The sequence below is a fragment of the Gigantopelta aegis genome, chromosome 3 (genome assembly GCF_016097555.1).
Source record: "Gigantopelta aegis isolate Gae_Host chromosome 3, Gae_host_genome, whole genome shotgun sequence".
NCBI classification, from domain to species: domain Eukaryota; kingdom Metazoa; phylum Mollusca; class Gastropoda; order Neomphalida; family Peltospiridae; genus Gigantopelta; species Gigantopelta aegis.
In genome coordinates this window covers 39,726,883-39,745,415 of record NC_054701.1, presented here as the reverse complement: position 1 = coordinate 39,745,415, position 18,533 = coordinate 39,726,883, and the positions used below count along the sequence as shown (strand labels likewise).

At 34.6% G+C, this 18,533-nt stretch overlaps 1 protein-coding gene across 1 annotated transcript in view; it reads right to left on the bottom strand.

The window, feature by feature from the left end:
* The window catches only part of LOC121368030 (FYVE, RhoGEF and PH domain-containing protein 6-like), a 31,371-nt gene extending 12,842 nt beyond the window's left edge, over positions 1 to 18,529 (bottom strand). Inside the window, exons 1-12 of the mRNA XM_041492541.1 lie at positions 16,906 to 18,529; positions 16,367 to 16,459; positions 14,419 to 14,570; positions 13,605 to 13,761; positions 12,184 to 12,271; positions 8,744 to 8,794; positions 7,811 to 7,869; positions 7,299 to 7,370; positions 5,255 to 5,323; positions 4,104 to 4,193; positions 3,425 to 3,504; positions 1,857 to 1,959 (exon numbers count right to left, since the gene is read on the bottom strand). Of these exons, the coding sequence (XP_041348475.1) occupies positions 1,857 to 1,959; positions 3,425 to 3,504; positions 4,104 to 4,193; positions 5,255 to 5,323; positions 7,299 to 7,370; positions 7,811 to 7,869; positions 8,744 to 8,794; positions 12,184 to 12,271; positions 13,605 to 13,761; positions 14,419 to 14,570; positions 16,367 to 16,459; positions 16,906 to 18,429 (2,538 nt within the window). The 5' untranslated portion in view covers positions 18,430 to 18,529. The remainder of the gene's footprint in view (positions 1 to 1,856; positions 1,960 to 3,424; positions 3,505 to 4,103; positions 4,194 to 5,254; positions 5,324 to 7,298; positions 7,371 to 7,810; positions 7,870 to 8,743; positions 8,795 to 12,183; positions 12,272 to 13,604; positions 13,762 to 14,418; positions 14,571 to 16,366; positions 16,460 to 16,905) is intronic.
* Positions 18,530 to 18,533: the final 4 nt, after the last annotated feature.

The following is an 18,533-nucleotide window of genomic DNA, read 5'->3' as shown; positions in this document are numbered from 1 at the left end:
TGCAAGACATCACGAAAAATTACACTTATGTTCACAGAAATAACTTCTGATTGTAACAAAACAGAAAAGTAAACAGTTATAAAACTAAAATAAAAGGTAAAAACACTCCTTACATACAAAAGGAAATAATTCAGACTGACCTCTCCGATCTTCTCTCCTAATAACAAACCTATTTGATCAAATTCATCCAACAGATAAAGGCTAGATTTTTCCACATTTTCAAGTCTCCGGTTCCAGTTATTTGAATTATACTCGATTCTTTCCATTTCTTGTATGCTGTCTGCAGCTCTAGTTCATATCTTGCTCTTGTTTGTTGTTTTTTGACATTTTGTTCTTAACCACTGTGAACATTTATATTAATTATTGAAGGTATTATTCTAGCCTTTGGCTGTTACAATGATCACACAAAGCAGGTTTTGGGAGAGAAGAATGTAATTAAAGAGAAAGGTCAGGTTAACATACGAGGAAACAAAAAAAGAAGTAAATTCATAGACAAATTATTTAGACTGAGGTGTTTATTTCTTTCTTTTTACCTACGTTTTAGGTACCATTTTAATTGTGGTACATATATAAGGTGAAAAAAAGTCATGGATTAAGTTATAATTGTATAATTCCTTTAATGATTCAATTCAAACAATGAAAGTTTGGTGTGCCATTCATTACTATTATAATGTAAAATACAAGGTAAATGTAAATACATGTACATGTACTTTATCCAAATGGATACAGCTGATCAAATCATTCAAAGCTAGATTACAGGATTATATGAATACCAATAGCAGGATGCTGCTAGTACAATATTAGCAAGGTTCTGTGAGCGAATATTGAAATAGATTTTGAAGAGAATTAAAATAAAATAAATATATTATAAAAATATAATTTTAATTACAAAAACGTTAAAAGTTTGATAAACGACACCACTGGAGGCAACTGAAATTTAATAATTTCGACATGTAGTTTTCAAAAACAATCAACTATTCCACTAAACATAGGAAGGGATCTTTTACATGCATTTTCCCACAGACAAGACAGCATATACACTCATGGTCTTTGATATACCAGTTGAGGTGCTTCAATCCTATGACCCAACCATCTCAGGCGAGCATTTTTCTAATTAAGTTATTATTAAAATAAACATAATTAACATAATAATTGTATTTGTATTATAAACATTTTGCTATGTTTCCTGTACTACAACAAAATAACAAATATTTTACTGGTAGTTATATCAAAATAAACAACCATAAACAGTTAATCAATATTATATCAAATACTGGATTCAAGTACTCGAGGGTCAAACTCTACCCGGACCCGTGTACCCGACACTTGCACTATTACAAGATGATAATGAGACTAAAGAATAATTTAAAACTGCATTATGCATCTTAATTCCAGCACTGAACATGAATGCCAAATCAAGCCATTGTATTGTATTCTACATATTTGACTTTTGTTTTCCATCCATGTTTCATAGCCCTGTATAATGTATCCGGCGACAAGCATATAATATTATGGCAAAATGACGTAAAAAAATAATTAAATGAGTGCTTTTCTTTGCAAGGGTACTCGAGCCCTGTGAAAGGACTAGAGTCTTGCTGGACTCGGCCCATACCCGAGTACTCGAGTACTCGTGGAGACCCTAATCTCAACAGTGAAGAGAACCAACCAGCTCAACACATCACTGGTTCGAGGTTTTATTGGAATTACAGTTCTTTTGATTTCTGAAGTGCAGTCAATGCTTTAATTTTCAGTGAGTTTGTGTTTAAAACATACAAAAGTATTGGATAGTACAATGTAAATATATCAACTACAAGTATTTAAAAAGAAAGCTTCACGCTTGCTAAACAATCTTTTACCCGGGTTCCTTTTTCTTTCGAATGAAATGTGTCTCTTTTTTGTGTCAGCTCTTTAATGGCATCCGATAAAGCAGTCATCCATTCAGTTCGTTCTTTGGGAGTCCTGATGAAAAGAACAAATCACAGAATGTATTGAGTAAGCCTCTTGATAAAGTAAGTGATAAATCAGTAACTAAAATTAAGCTACTTCAAAGCTGCAATCTCGAGAATGTGTTTATTATTTAACTACATGTAGATCTACAGATCATGTGCATTAATTTGATAACATTTGACTATACTCAAATTTTAACAACAAGAAGACTGCTATTTCACCAGTTTGTGTTACAAAGTATTAACCAGGAATTGCATGCAATGTCTTGCCCACCATAAACTTATTCATTGTCACTCATAAATATTCATCTCAATGTACTTGTACCAGTATATTAAAAAAAAATTAAACACTTTACAAAAACAACCCAAAACAACAACCAATAATTCTGTGGAAATAAATGTCTGGTCTATCATAAACTTATTTGGTGTCACTGATAATTATATCATAGATGTTCATCTCAAGGCATGTTTAAATTTTTTTTTTACAAAAATTAAATTAAGAAAACATTAAAATTAATATTTTAAATTAATAAATTTCAAATTGAGATAAACATTCAATGTAACTATAACCCATGTTTGATTGATTAGGACTTTTTGTGAGAAATGGTGCTAACAGAAAACTTTAATGCTGAGATAAATTCAAAAGTTGCTGTCCTTGCTACCAAGGAAAGGTAATACCTGTAACTATTCTTTTTACTTTGTAAAGGTGAGAAGTGTTTTTTTTTTTTTTTTTTTACATTTGGCTTAACATCTTTACTAAAGCAAATTGATTAATTAATCATCGGCTATTGAATGTCAATCATTTGGTAATTTTGACACGTCTTAGAGGAAACCAGCTACATTTTTCATTAGCAAGGGATCTTTTATATGCACTTTCCAACAGATCAGGACAGCACATACCAAGGCCTTTGATATATCAATATAAAAAAAAACCCACCTCAGAGAATGAGTCTACGGAGGTGGTTTGATCCTACAACACAAGCTCAGACAAGTGTTCTACCGAGTGAGCTAGGTCCCACTCCCAAGATGGTGAGGTAACTGCAGCTTTTAACAGAATTCTGAGAAATAGCTAAATTAAATAATATTCTTAAAATAAGATTACGCTCACTTTTACATTCCATTTTGGTACATACATGTATGTGCCTGAGGATCTGCTTGTGCAAATGTAACATTTGTTCTGTTTAACAACACCACTGGAACATATTGATTAATTAATCATCGGCTATTGGATGTCAAACATTTGGTAATTCTAACACAGAGGAAACCGGCTACATTTTTCCCAATGCAGCAAGGGATCTTTTTTTATGCACTTTCCCACAGACAGGAAAACACATACAATGGCCTTTGTCCAGCAAGCCTTGTCCCAAGTTGAAATTTCCACCACCTCTGGTGTACTTTTTCTGTCCCATGGAGTCTTATAGTAAAATATATGTAGTCCCCATATCAAAACTGTTAAAATATTGATTCAAAATAACTACCTTGCAGAAACCGTAAATGACCGTTGAACACTCAAAATACTGAACTCATTTCCGTACTCGTCTGGTGTTGGCTTGTCGGACTGAAAAATAGCGTAGAGAAAAAGATGAACAGGACTAGATAATGACTGGCCTTGGTGGTGTAGTTGTTAAGTCATCAACCTTACGCCTAAGGTACCACACCACCATTTGTTGTGTTGTTACTTATTGTAGCAGCTTGATATAGTCTGGTTTAGGAAATAGTTCCTCATTAAAAAAATATTACAAAATTCTGATATGCTTTTTGAAATCTTTTTTTGATGATTACACATAGGCTGACCTCTGTAGAATTTAAATAACCCATTGGATTGAAGTTACTTGTTATCTGTAGTACTAACTGATAACAACTGTGCAAGTCAGGTCAGGTCAGGTCATAGGGTTAACGTGCACATTCAGGACAAGCTGTTGTAGTGCATACCTATCATGGGTGTAGGTGTTGGCCTGGGCCAGCTTCTCCATCCAGGACAGGAAAAGGGTTTGCGGTGGGTTGGGAGGAGGGGACTGGGAACGGTTCATCGAAAGAGAAAGGGGGAACTGTATAAGTGGTATAGTGCCACTTGTATAACAGAAATATAAGGCGGTGCTCTGTCTTAAGGGTGTCTTCCCAAGATAGTTTTATTGCAATTCTAGATTTTCTACTTACTGCACCCACTTTCATGCCTATCAAAGGCAGAATATTGTTTAGTCTGTACCCAGTCGCTGTTGGAGTAGTGTACAGCAAAACATCAGTGAACTGAAAAAAAGAAGAAAACAAATTGTTAAGAACCATATATATACCCATATATAATATCTTACATTTTCAGTGCAATTAAAGTATGTGATATTTTTCAGATCACATACTTTAAGAATTTGATAACTTTGCAAATTAGATGTAAATTAGTCAAGGTCTCGGCACTAGGTTTATTGACATTTGAGCAAACGTACTTGGGTGACTCCATGATTGACTTATGCATTCATAGTCATCAAATAAAAACATTTCAATGGCAATTTGACACTGAAAGCTGTACCCATTCCGGTATCGTTCAGGAAAACAAAAAACGATATTTACCGGCATAAACTATTATTTTGATGTAAGGACGGAAATAAGCCCAGGGGGCCCATAATGACGTCATTCGCCAGTTTTGTTGACGTTTTTTTCCATTAAATGAACTAAAATACACCGCGCCACATATTGTTTACATCATAATTTGAATACCTTCTAGTAATGGCGGACTGGAATTAAAGTTAACAACAAAAACTCAATGTACAGTTTACAGCTTACACTGCAAAACATTGTATTAAGCTTGAGCTTATATGATAAAGAGATTAATTACCCAGTGTGGTGGTTGTTTTTGTATTCCGATACTTCAGAGAAATACTGCAGGCATATCGTCAATGTTATCACTGTTATTGTTAGACTGAATACTGGTGGTAAAATATTGTGTTACATTTGTGTTTAATGTATTATGCTCGCATAATACAATTTTTATTTATAATATATGGGATATTTACGAACGATTCCTATCAAAAAACACATCTTGTAATCCCTCTATATATATATATATATATATATATATATATATATATATATATATATATATATGTATAATCATTACTCCATTTTTTTTAATACTAGATAACAGCTGTTAACAAGGATGAAATTCCTACACATGTATGTTAAAATAGATTTTTCTTTCAAAAATGCTTTTATTTCATCTCAATGTAAACATATCATTCTCGAACTGTGAACAGATATAGTAAATAAAAAAAAAAAAAAAAATAAAAATTAACACAAACTTGGTAATGAAAAATTACCAAGAAAAACATCCTCGGCTGTTGTTCTTTTCGCGACATCTTCATCAGTTCACCTTTTTTCAACAGAGACTGCAAAACAACACAGTACATCACAGTGTAAACATACATAATATACAGGCTGTATACAGGCTATAACAGATATAAAACAGACACCATCAAAGCCAATGAAGCTAGACATTTGCTATTACATTTAAGGCAACTGAGTGCCTAGGAAATTGGTAATCACAATTTTTATAAAACCTTATTTATTAATATTATTACAAAAATCTAAATATTATAGAAATATATTGGGTGTACCAGGGTATACCACAAAATCAAATCCCATAGACGACAATAGTAATATGTGGCTAAAACATCTATATGCTGTGTATCAATCAACATTTATTACATACCTATTCAATCTTACTATAGTGATAAAGGCCTTTTGAAACCGTGTAATAAATTTATCCTGTATCGCACGTATGTGCAATCTGGACCAGATCTTTTAAATGGGGAATTCCCTTTTTCTTTTTACTGCAGTTAGTACCTTTTATTTACTTACGTCATATATGATTTACAAATGACGTCATATCATAGTTGAAACATTACACAAGGCTGCTGCAGAGTATGATTCTTGACGTTAAATGAATCCATGAAAGGAGTTTTGATCATAGATTTAACAAAGTGTTGTTATGACGTTAAATTAAAAACCGTTTTTGTAAAACATAAAAGAAGGTATGTAATAAATACAGAACTTCAAATACGTTGTTTTCGCTTCCTGTTTATTGCACAAGTTTATTTTGCGCAAGAATATATACCAACGAGACCACTACGTGGTCGAGTGGTATGTTCTTTCGCAAAATAAACGAGTGAAGTGAAAACAACGTATGTGAAATTCTGTATATTTATTACACACCAGTGTAAGATACTGCTTATGTCATAACAATCACTCAATAATATCTAACTAGTGTAATATTGGCGTGACGTGAGCGTGATGTAGATCACTTGCTGACCCAGTTCGTAGAAACCAACGTGCAGTAGGTCTCGATAAACATCTGGTTACTTCTGCGTTGTGGCTTGTTTGCAGCTGGTTTGTAATAAATAAAATACTAAACTAGCTTGCCTGTCATACCATTTTTATGAAACTCGTGAACAGTATTGGTATCTGACTCGCTTTTGCTCGTCAGATACCAAAACTATTCACTCATTTCATAAAAATGGTATAACAGGCAAGTTCATTTAGTATTCTATATATATATATATATATATATATATATATATATATATATATATATATATATATATATATATACACTATGGATATAAATACTACCACCCCGTCACCCTTAAAGTAAATCAGATGGTGGTTAAGATGCTTATTCCAGACATAACGGGTAGCGTCTATCACTACCAGAGTTCCACACAAAAATTATCATGCTATTGTTAGTAGGACCCTGCCCATGTTTTAAGCACAACAGTAGTTGGTACACTGACAACAGTTCAAATTAAATTACAAGAATTTACTGGCCAGATGAACCAACATTTTATCATAACACACACTGTCCAATTTATCACCAATGGCAGGGCTTGTGGTATTAACTGCTGTTAACGAAAGTCATGTGCACCTCAAACTTAGACCCAGCCGGATATTATTTGGTTTAGTACTACCTATACTAAACATAGTAATCTCAGCTTATCAATATCACTTCAATATAACAAAATATTTACAACTGAACCAATTTACCTACAACACTGCAGTAACCATTTATAAATTACTATCATTCATACAGTGCAAAAAATAATCTGAGACTGAAAAGTGTACATCTTCAAGAATGTAATTTAAATAAAATGTCACAAGTCCCAGAATTTCAAATTTCATAGAAAATGCTTTTTCGGTTCCAGGTCCTGTAAAGTGTAGTCATGAGAACCCATTGGAAACTGTTTTTCAGTTCTGTGATTTCGCCAACATGCTACAGGAAACAATAAGTTTTGTGAAATCCAGAGGACCAGTGTCATTTCTCTAGGAGATACATGTAATTAGACTGAATAATATAACTGAACTTACCCTTCCTGGCTGAATAACTTCAAACTGACCGATCAGCAAGTGTTGTATTTCCATCATCTGGTGCATTTCATCCTGCAAAACATGATCTATATACATGTATATGCATTTCTCATAAGGCAGAGTTGACATCCTGTTACCAACTAAATTCCTTGACTTTCCATGATTATATAAACTTTAAGGCCTTTTCTGTGACATTTTTTTCTTCTTTTAAAAAAAAAAGATTTATAAAAAATTTCCAAAACCATCAGCATAATCAAATAAAACAATACATGTCGCCTACCAGTCCCAACAAATTTTTGTATTACCCAAGTTCAAGGACCATAACTCTAACTAAACTTGATCTATAACTTTACACAATAAAGCTACATGCGTGTACATGTGTATATACAGAAGTTAATCTCAGTATCTTGAGGCACTGCCTAAAAAAAAAAAAAAAACGTGTCTGGAAAACTATATGTGGTAGTGTCACTCATGACAAGTAGTATAATATCTATTATCTGGCCTTAACTTACCCCATGTCTCATGCTCTCATTGGCATGGTCAGCCACCTCACTCACAATGCTCAGAGCAGCTGAAAAGTGTAAAAAAAAAAAAAAAAAAAAAAAAAACGTCATAATTTGTTTTTTTATTTTCAAGAATAGAACACAAATCTAACTACAAAGTACATGTAAGCCTACAATGTATTTTATTTCTATAATATTTTGTTTAAGTTTTTATTATTTGAATGCAACATCAGACATATGCTGATGACATCAATTACAGATAGTTTTGTTTGTTGTATACTTTTCAATTACACTTAGATGTATACATAATTACATAATCTGTTATCTACAATGTAGATAAAAGAAAAAAAAAGAAAAAAAAGGGTGAATCGACTTCAGTTTTTCTAAGATTTTGAAATACTGTCCTCTGAAAAACCACAAGCAGGTTCTAAAACATACTTTCAGAGTACTCAACAAATTTTCATATCTCCTAAGTTCAAGGGCCATGACTCTGGATTGGGTTGGGTTTTTTTTATAGTAAATTGCCATAAAAGTCACACTTGATCTATAACAGTACATGATAACGCTATACACAACATTTCAGATCAATATCTTGGAAGCACTGCAAAAACAAAAGCAGAAAAAGTAATTTTAATATCTCTTAATTTTAGTTCAAGGGCAATAATAGTTAAAATAGGTAAATGGTCAAAAACATTAGATCTGTAACAGTGCATGATAAAGCCACATACAAAATTTCAGCTCAGTATCTTGAGCATCGTAAAAAAAAAACCCCTGTACAGAACACTATATGTGGGACAGACAGATAGACAGACAGACAGAAAGACAGAAAGACAGATGGAGCCGAAACCTATAGTCCCCATTATCACCAATTACTGCTATAACACATCATAAAGAGGGTGTCAAATAATATATATATTTATGTAACGATGTATTATAACTTACTAATAGTATTGTTGTAGTCAGGTGAATCAGGGGAAAGATTTTTCAAATAATCTGCAAAGAAAAAGAAAACATATGAAGGGTCCACAGGAATAACGTACATGTATATGTCCAAACAGATACTCAGCTAGTATTATAACAGTTGTGTATGCACTGGCATAGCCAGAATTTCAGATTGGGGGGGGGGGGGGGGGGGGGGGGGGGCAACCCACTATTGGGGGAGGCCAACTATTACTCTATATATGTGTATGTAACATTTAACACAGTTAAAAAAAATGTTTGATGGGGGTGCATGGCCCCCATGGTCCCCCTCACTACACCACTGTGTGCATGTCAAGGTCACAATGACACAATAAATTAAAAACCTATAATTATGTAGGCCATTAAAAGTAGTTGGTAAATTATGCTTTTTTAGGCATAAATATTCCACAATTGCAAAGTTGTAAACATAAACATAATTTTTTTTATATATTATCTTATCAAACATGTGACATCTTAGGTTATTCCAGTGGACCCTTCATTTATTTCTAAGGTAGCAGTATACAGTTAATTCCCTTGTGTACCCAGGCTCGCAAAGAGTTTGATTGTTGCTTTTGCACAGTTCCATGTTTGAAGGCTAATTATTTGGAATAGGAAGTGATAGCCAAGGAGTTATTTTTTAAAATGACAATTGGTCTGTCACCAGCAGTGCAAACAGTATAGCTGTAATGAGGCTTGGTATTCATACAATCTGTAGCCTGGTCTTAATATATACAAATTTCACTGTTTTACACAAGATAATATGGTGACTTTAAGATCAAAAGGGACTTTAAGGTGCACCCCCCTCCCCCCCAAAAAAACCCAAAACAACAAAAACAACAACAACCCCAGCCAGTCTCTGGTCAGACTAAAGTTCCAGAATTGCAGCAATGCGGCTTCTGGTTTTTTCATGGATTGCACAGAAAAGATGGGTATTTATAGGATATTAAACAAGCTTCCATTTCCTATCATGTTTATGTCCCAAGTGAAATAATTTTCAGTTGTTTCATGAGGGACATAAACATAATACGAAATGGTAGCAAGTTTAATATTCTATTTATTACCCATAATTGATCTCAATTTATATCACTCAACTCATTTCACTGATCTTCCTGTAAAGTTGTAGTGCGCCAATCAATGACGTCATTGTTACCAAGATATTTTTAACCACATGGGTAATAATTTTAGGTTTTTTTACGTCCTCCTCATCTGCCTTGGTCCATCCTCAATGGTCATGGTACCCCCTCCCTTGCCTTGGTACCTAAAATATTTTCCTTTACGTTTTCCACATAGCCAACACTGCCACAACTAGAAAAGTGCGGCTGCAGAAAAAGTAATATTTATATCTCACCTTTTTACTTTGTAAAGGTGAGAAAATCCCCCACATACCTTGTAGTAATAACTTTTACTGTTTATCCTCTGTATTGGTTCAGCAGTGTATATTATAACTAAATTCGAAACTTTAATCAGTCCCTCCTGAATTCTGCGGATGCGGAAAAATTTGCAGAATTTGCACCATCGTGCAGAATAGTTGTTCGTCCGCGGAAAATCACTTTTCGTGCAGAACACGTGCAGAATTCATAATTTTAGGCCGTGGAATTTGTCTGAAACACCGCAAAATGTTCGATGTTTCTGAATTGTAACATTAAACATGGAATTTTAATAGTGTTTACTTTCCATGCAGTAATAAATAGAAACATAAATCATTTGTTTCTTTTCTTTTAAGTTACCGTATATCTTCGCCTATAAGTCAAATTTTGTTCACCCAAAAATTATTTTATAACTTGGGGGGTCGACTTATAAGAGGGTAAAAAAAGTTCACCAAAAAATATTACTGTTTTGGGGATTATTTTACAAGTTTTATTGTTGAAGTATGCCATGTATTTATACTCAAATATGTTAATTTGACACATTTATTTTTTATAACCTATTTTTTTTGGCATTAGAACGGTTTTGGTTATGCGAAAAGGCGTACGATCTCACTCACATGCCAAGACAACAGTCCACTTAGTTAAATTAACAGTCATCACTAATAGTAAAAATGTAAACAATACTAACTACCTGTTGCCTGAGTTTATTTTGAAATCTGGTCACTGGCATTAATGGTTGTTCAAACAATGTTTTGGCAGTGATTAACTTCATGAATATTACTGAGCTTTCCCTTAAAATAGACTGATCTCTGCAGTTCACTTATCTAGAGCAATAAGCACACACATCATTTGGTACAAAAAACCAGTGTACTTTCCAGAGTTATCCTCCTTACATGTATTAATATGGCGGCAAAACGTGATACTTTCAGTTTTATCGTAGTGATCTGTTGTCAGTGTTTATAAATAAAGTTGTTGTCTGTGCACAAAACCATCTGTACAGTACTATACAGTAACAGTCAAACAGCTTTCACTCTCTACTAAGGGAATATTTTGTTTTGATGCTATGTAATAATGATAGTTTGATTGGAATAGTCTGATCATATTGCGATGTACAAAACGTGAAAACCGAAGTTTGTAAAATAATTTTCTTTTGTTCAAATATTATTGTTCTCAGGTGCTGAAAATAAGAAATATTTCAATATTTATAAGTAGTTTTTCATGGGTCGACTTATAAACGGGTCAATAAAAAAATATGTTTTCAGGGCTTGAAATTAGGGACTCGACTTATAGCCGAGATCGACTTACAGGCGAAGATATACGGTATTACAGGCTGGACTAGTAACCGCCTCAGTTACTAGTCTGCGTAACCTGCGTTTGGAACCAGCCTTTAGTTTCTGTCACTGAATCGGAAATTTCTCGCAAGACAGAGCGCAATGGATTGTGGCGAGATGTTCCGATCGTTGCTCGGTGCGTAGGTTACGGAAAACGACGAAGACGGGTCGTAATTACATTTTGATAGATTCCACAAATATGAAATAGAATTCAGCAATTCCATTCTATTTAATATAAAATAATTATATTAACATATAAGTATCGATTGTTGGAATCGTGATGTTAAGCAACAATATTTAAGTATTTAGTAATCACAAGTCACATTTAACAAAGAATCCGTAAGTCTAAAAACAGGGTTTTTTTCCATATCGTTTCCATTTCAAGTTTTAATGATTCAATCTTCCGGAAGCACCCGTCTGCTTAAAACATAAATTGTCTGCTTTTTCGCGATTTTAAAATAAATCTATAACATTTTGAACATCTAGTTTTAATTTTAAGTGTTATTTTTCGGTTTTATATGTTGCAGAATTTGCTGCAGAATTCATCAAATTTTACCGCAGAATATGTCAAATTTTACCGCAGAATTTTAAAATGTTTGCCGCGGAATTCAGGGGGGAGTGTTTAATGTAGAGCTAGACACAAATGTTGATCCATCGCTACAGAGAAAATAATACCTTTATTTAACCTTTTTACTTTGTAACACTGTAAGCCAAAAATATGTACCTTGGAGTAATAATTTATACTGGGGTATCCTCTGTATTGGTTTCAACATGTAGTGCTTTAAGGCTAAATTTGCACAGCGTGGACTCTTCTGAAATGTACAAAGACAAAAGTGAGTTAGAAGCCATTTATAAATAAGTATTTTAAGAATACTTCCAAATGCAATACATGCCCCTTACAGGGCCCAACAAATTTACGTTATCTTCTAAATTCATGGGTCATAACTCTGTGAAAATTGGGTAAATTGCCATAAAAGTTAAACTTGATCTGTAATAGTGCACAATAAACAGACATGATTTTACTCGAACATAGCGATGTTAATGCAGACTGAGAAATGGCTTTCCAGTTGGGGGTTTGGGGAGGGCGCTGTAAGCATACATCAAATATCTGCTCAATATATCAAGGCATTGAAAAAACCCAAATATCCGGAAAACTATATGTGGGACAGATGGACGGACAGACAGACACATAGAAGGATGGAGATGAAAGTATAATCCCCTCTGGTTGGACTGGTAGAGGATTAATAACATTCTGACAAGCATTAAAATCAAACTCTTTTTGGGTACCTGTGACCCAGGGCTACCTCTGCCACTCGCCAAATTCACCAATTGCGAATTTTGACAACAATTGGCTAATTTTATTTTAATTTAGCGAAAAAACAAATTGTGTTATAATTGATATTTTGCTGGAAACTAGCTATAGGTTTTGCTTCTTTTTTTTTTAAAGATAATTTGGTGAAAGTATGTGATCACCCAGAGCTAGCTCTGATGACCCTACATGTATGTTAATACATTTTTAATGATAGTTAGATTAAGACCCCTAAATAAGAAGTATACTTCTTGTCATTTTCTTAAAGGTTTTAATAAAACAAGTGAAAAACAACAACATAACTATTACATGGTATTTTATGAATATTTTAAAGAGTAATAATATACACAGCTAACCCAACAAATAAACATGAATTCAACATCTAATCAGTTAACTAAGTTAATGTACACACTTCCAAAGTCAAGAATGCAAACATATGTACATGCACCCATTGTGAAGTACTTGATGTTGATTAACATAGAACTGAATTTGACACCCAATAGCCGAAGTGGGTTTTTTGTGTGCTGGGGTGTCCCTAAACATTCATCCTTTCCATTTCATTGTGGAGTACTGGCCTTTACAAAACAAATGTGGGTACAAGTCAAAACGTACCCAAACTCAAGGTTTTTATCATAAAATTCAAGCACTCTCTCTAATCATAAACTATAAGTGCCAAATTTATAAAGCCGGTTTATGTCTTACATGCGTGTAACTACATGCATTTACAATGCTTAAACACATGCGTTTAAGAAAAACAGGCTTCATAAATTCGGCCCTTAATTTACAAAACCAACTAAATAAAATTAATTTCATGTTGGAAATTAACTTGTGTTTACCTCAAATTCTTTTACACATGATGCAAAAGATGCATATTTCTTACAGGATTCATCTAGAAGGGTTGTGGCATTTTCGAAGTTACGAATGTATGATGAGTACAACTTTAAAAATGGTCCTTTCTTCACAAACACATCAGCAAGTTTTTGACACTTATCCCTGCAATTCAAATACATGTAAACATTAAAAAGCTATGGTTTAGAACTGATTTAGTCTGCATTTAATACACACGATAAAATAATTTTAAAATGTACATGATCAAAATTACCCAAGATAAAATGTTAGTTTAAATGAAATATAACTCATAGCATTTTTTCGAAGAAAAAAAAATTCTTTATTATCAAAGTACATGTACTTAACAATTTTGAAATGAAAATAAAAAGTACAAAAATCAACAAATAAACGCCCACTCCTCCACTAACATATAATGTTACTTTTATTTACTTCACAAAATCAGTTTACTTTGCTTTACCCAGGCCTTTAAGAAAAATTGTGTACAAACTATTTAAGGGTCATATTACCTGTAAACTATTCCTTTTTGCTTAACCCATCATAAGCATGTACGTGTACATGTACATAATGATTTATTAATAATAATAAAAATTTTTTTATGAAAAACTTGATTTGCAAAAGTGCTGGGCGAACAAAACTATCATTCTCACAATTTGCAACAGTGGTCCTTTTAGTAGGTTTGACCACACTTTCAAAATAAAAAAACTTCAAAATTAATGAATTTCACATTTACCGAGTCACAACTGTAAACTACATAATATTATATTTCACAGATTCTGTTAAAAGTATAAAGAACTTGCTCACCAGTTTTCAAATCTATCTCTAATATCTTTGAGCAAGTCTTCATTAATACTCTGTAGTTGTGGAAGATAGTCCAAGATACGGTTCAGTGTTTCACTGGGAATTACCGGACGATCAACATTCTCAATTTCTTGGGAAACAGCCACACGAAAATCCTACAATTAAACAATGCAATATATAATGAACAAGCATTCTGAGAGTAATGCTAAAGCAATACATGTCCCCTACCAGGCACAACTTATTTTTCTATCTCCAAAGTTCAAGGACCATAATTCTGTGAAAAATAGGTAAATCACCATGAAAGTTCAACTTGGTCTGTAACAGTATGCGATAAAGCAATATACAAAATTTCATAAAAATATCTTCAGGCATTGAAATGTTGTGTTTTTTTTGTGTTTTTTTAAAACACATTTTTATTTCTCCTAAGTTCAAGGGCCATAACTCTGTGAAAAATTAGTAAATTGTCATGAAAGTTCAAAGGTTTTTTTTGTTTAACGACATCTAGAGGACATGATTTTGTAATCCTTGGCTATTGGATGTCAAACTTTTGACAATTTTGACATATAGTCTTGGAGAGGAAACTCATTCATTAGTTGCAAGGGATCTTTTATATGTACCGGCCTCGGTGGCGTCGTGGTTAGGCCATCGGTCTACAGGCTGGTAGGTACTGTGTTCAGATCCCAGTCGAGGCATGGGATTTTTAATCCAGATACAGACTCCAAACCCTGAGTGAGTGCTTCGCAAGGCTCAATGGGTAGATGTAAACCACTTGCACCGACCAGTGATCCATAACTGATTCAACAAAGGCCATGGTTTGTGCTATCCTGCCTGTGGGAAGCGCAAATAAAAGATCCCTTGCTGCTAATCGGAAAGAGTAGCCCATGTAGTGGCAACAGCGGGTTTCCTCTCAAAATATGTGTGGTCCTTGACCATATGTCTGACGCCATATAACTGTAAATAAAATGTGTTGAGTGCGTCGTTAAATAAAACATTTCTTTCTTTTATATGCACCATCCCAGACAGGACAAAACATATCACATTTGTTACACCAGTCGTGGTGCACTGGCTGAAATGAGAAATATAGCCCAATGGGCCCACCAACTTGCCATGAAAGTCAAACTTGATTTGTAACAGAACATGATAAAGCTATATACACCAAATTTCAGCTCAATATCGCAACACATTATTTAAAAAAAAAAAAACATTAAAAAAATACTGGTGGGACCAGGTAGGGAACTAATAAGAATAGAATTTAAAAATTGTGTAAATTACAATTTTGATAATTTTTACTGAAAATCAAATATGTATTTACATTTCTAAAAATGTTTGACAGCCTGTTTCTTTTCATACATGTATGTATAATCATTGTTGATTTACAGATACATGTATGTTGGCAATTATATCAGTTTACTATATGACTGTATTGTCTTATGTAGTGAAATAAGTATATGAACGTGAAAGCCTTAAAAGGTAAATGTTTGTAATTAATAATTATTATTATCCTGCAACAATGATGTACTTTAAATCAATACTGACAAAATGGACATTATGGTAGGAAATGTTTTATTGAACGATGCACTCAACACATTTTATTGACAGTTATATGGCGTCGGACATATGGTTAAGGACCACACAGATATTGAGAGTGGAAACCCGCTGTCGCCACTTCATGGGTTACTCTTTTCGATTAGCAGCAAGGGATCTTTTATATGCACCATCCCACAGACAGGATAACACATACCATGGCCTTTGATATACCAGTTGCGGTGCACTGGCTGGAGCAAGAAACAGCCCAATGGGCCCACCAACGGGGATCGATCCCAGACTGACCGTGCATAAAGCGAACAATTTACCACTGGGCTATGTCCCGCCCCGGACATTATGGAAGACGTGACTACATTAAAACCATCAGAAGCTGTACACATGTTGTTTACATGGTATATTAACTTACAATATTGAGCAACTTCAGTACATCAACAAACACAGCTTCTGACTCCATGATTTCCTTGGCAATATAGCGTGCCTTCTTTGCTTTCTTGTTCAGCTAGAAGTAAATACATGCATGTGTCCAAGTAACCAAAATGATGTTAAATATAAAATATGCATTGCTTAGCAAGCTACAAAAAACTAATTTCACAGTATTATTATTAATTTACCACATATACATGTATGAAATTAACAAAAGATATAACAGTTACTGTCGTCTGTCAAAAACTAATACGTTATTCATGAGTTTCTGATACTGGTTTAATACTTGACACAATGTTATGTAAAACTGAAATTGTTAAAAATTCAATGCACAAGATCTGATGGGACCACTTTTCAGGCTAATGATTCTTTTGGTCACATACCAACTGAAGAACATGTAAAAGTTAGCAAACAAATTTCATACAAACCGTAACAAAAAAACCTAATTTAAATGCATGCATTAAAGCACAATATATTGTTTAATAAGTAAGTTTGTTGCATTTGAGTATAAAGACTTAATACCTGTTTTTCTTCTTCATCTTCTTCTGAGTCAGAGCCACTACTGAGGTCATTCATCCGATTAACATTCTCAAACGAGCCACTGTTACTGCTCACACTACTGAGTCTGTGTTCTCTCGTGGACAGTAATGGAGACTCGGATATCGGCATACTACAAGGCCTACACATATCCAATGGCTTGGAGGGAGACGCAGAGCTCTGACTGCTGCAGATGGAGGAAGAATCATCACTGTCTGGCTTGGACAAACTCACAGCATCAGACTTGACAGACCCCGTATCACTGTCATTTGTTGCAGACATCTGAGAGGAGGGTCTTGAGCCTTTCAGGATTCGCGGTGGTAGTTCAGGTGGTGGGGTTATCTCTTTGACTGGAACTGCAATACACTCAGAGTCTGGAATCTCGTGGTAGTCATGGTCTACAGATGTTGGTCCTCCTGTAGAGAGACTCTCATCTGAAGCAGATGTTCTGTATGAAATTCGTTTCTCAGAGTCCAGACCTTTGTTAACAACACAAACGGAAGCCGAAAGTGTGCATGGAGCTGTTGACAAATCTGGCTTCTGGGTGGGAGGATGAGGTGGCGGAGGGGGAGCCTTTCTGCTTGGTCTTTTTATAACCCGTCTTGGAGGCTTTGGAAAAGGTGGAGCCTTACCAACCTCAGTGTTACCGTCTTCAGTCGAGGAGTTTTGACTGATGCTGGATAGATCAAGAGAATTGCATCTCGAATTATTCCTCGGAGGCAAAGGTGGAGGTCTATCAGCAGATCCAAAGGACTCATTCCTGGGTGGAATGGCAGGCTTCGACTCTTCAAAGCGGTTTTCTAACTGCTCAATCAGAGACTTCATGCCTGAAACATCTGACTGACTTCTGTTGACGCGAGGAGGCAGAGTTCTCTTAGGTTTAGGTGGACAGGCTTTCTTGAAAGACTCACTGGCTGAATCACAAGAGCTCGAGTCTGAGTGTTGATCCAAGCTAACCCACTGCTTTAACTTTTTAGTAGCATCGCGTTTGGGTCTTGGTGGCCGTGACGGCATCTCACCAGAAAAGCTTTCCGATTTGGGTCGTCCATCATGAACCGGCTTAGGTTTATCCTTTACCTCATCAGGTTCTTCAGAGTTTATTTCTACAGAATCGTTTAGGAAATCATCTGAAAAACTGGTGAGACCAACATCTCCCAATGTTTTAGAAAGAAGGTCTTCAATCTCTTTTAGCATATCACAGGTGTCTGGTAATTGAGCAAGGGAGTCAGGCTCTGGATACGTATCATTGTCCAACAGTTCTGTTTGACTTTCCAGTGCATCCGAATGATGCTGTGGTGAATATGACTCTGCAGCTTCAGTTTTATTTCTCAGTGTAACAGAGTCATCTTGATGCAATGGGCGACTGTCTACATATTCTGTTTTAATCTCTACCACATCTGATTGACTACCGCATACATGTACATCATCAGTGAAGTTACTTTCATTATCAGCAGGTTGGTCAGTAGTTTCATTTGGCACAAGAGAAGAAGACACATGCTTTGATTCCATACTGCTGGGTTTCAGCTCATTCTGTGAATCCGTTTGCTGCACTGAACTTGATTTGATTTGTGATGAAACCCTTCTTTTAGTCTTCTGAGGTACTGGTGGAGGTC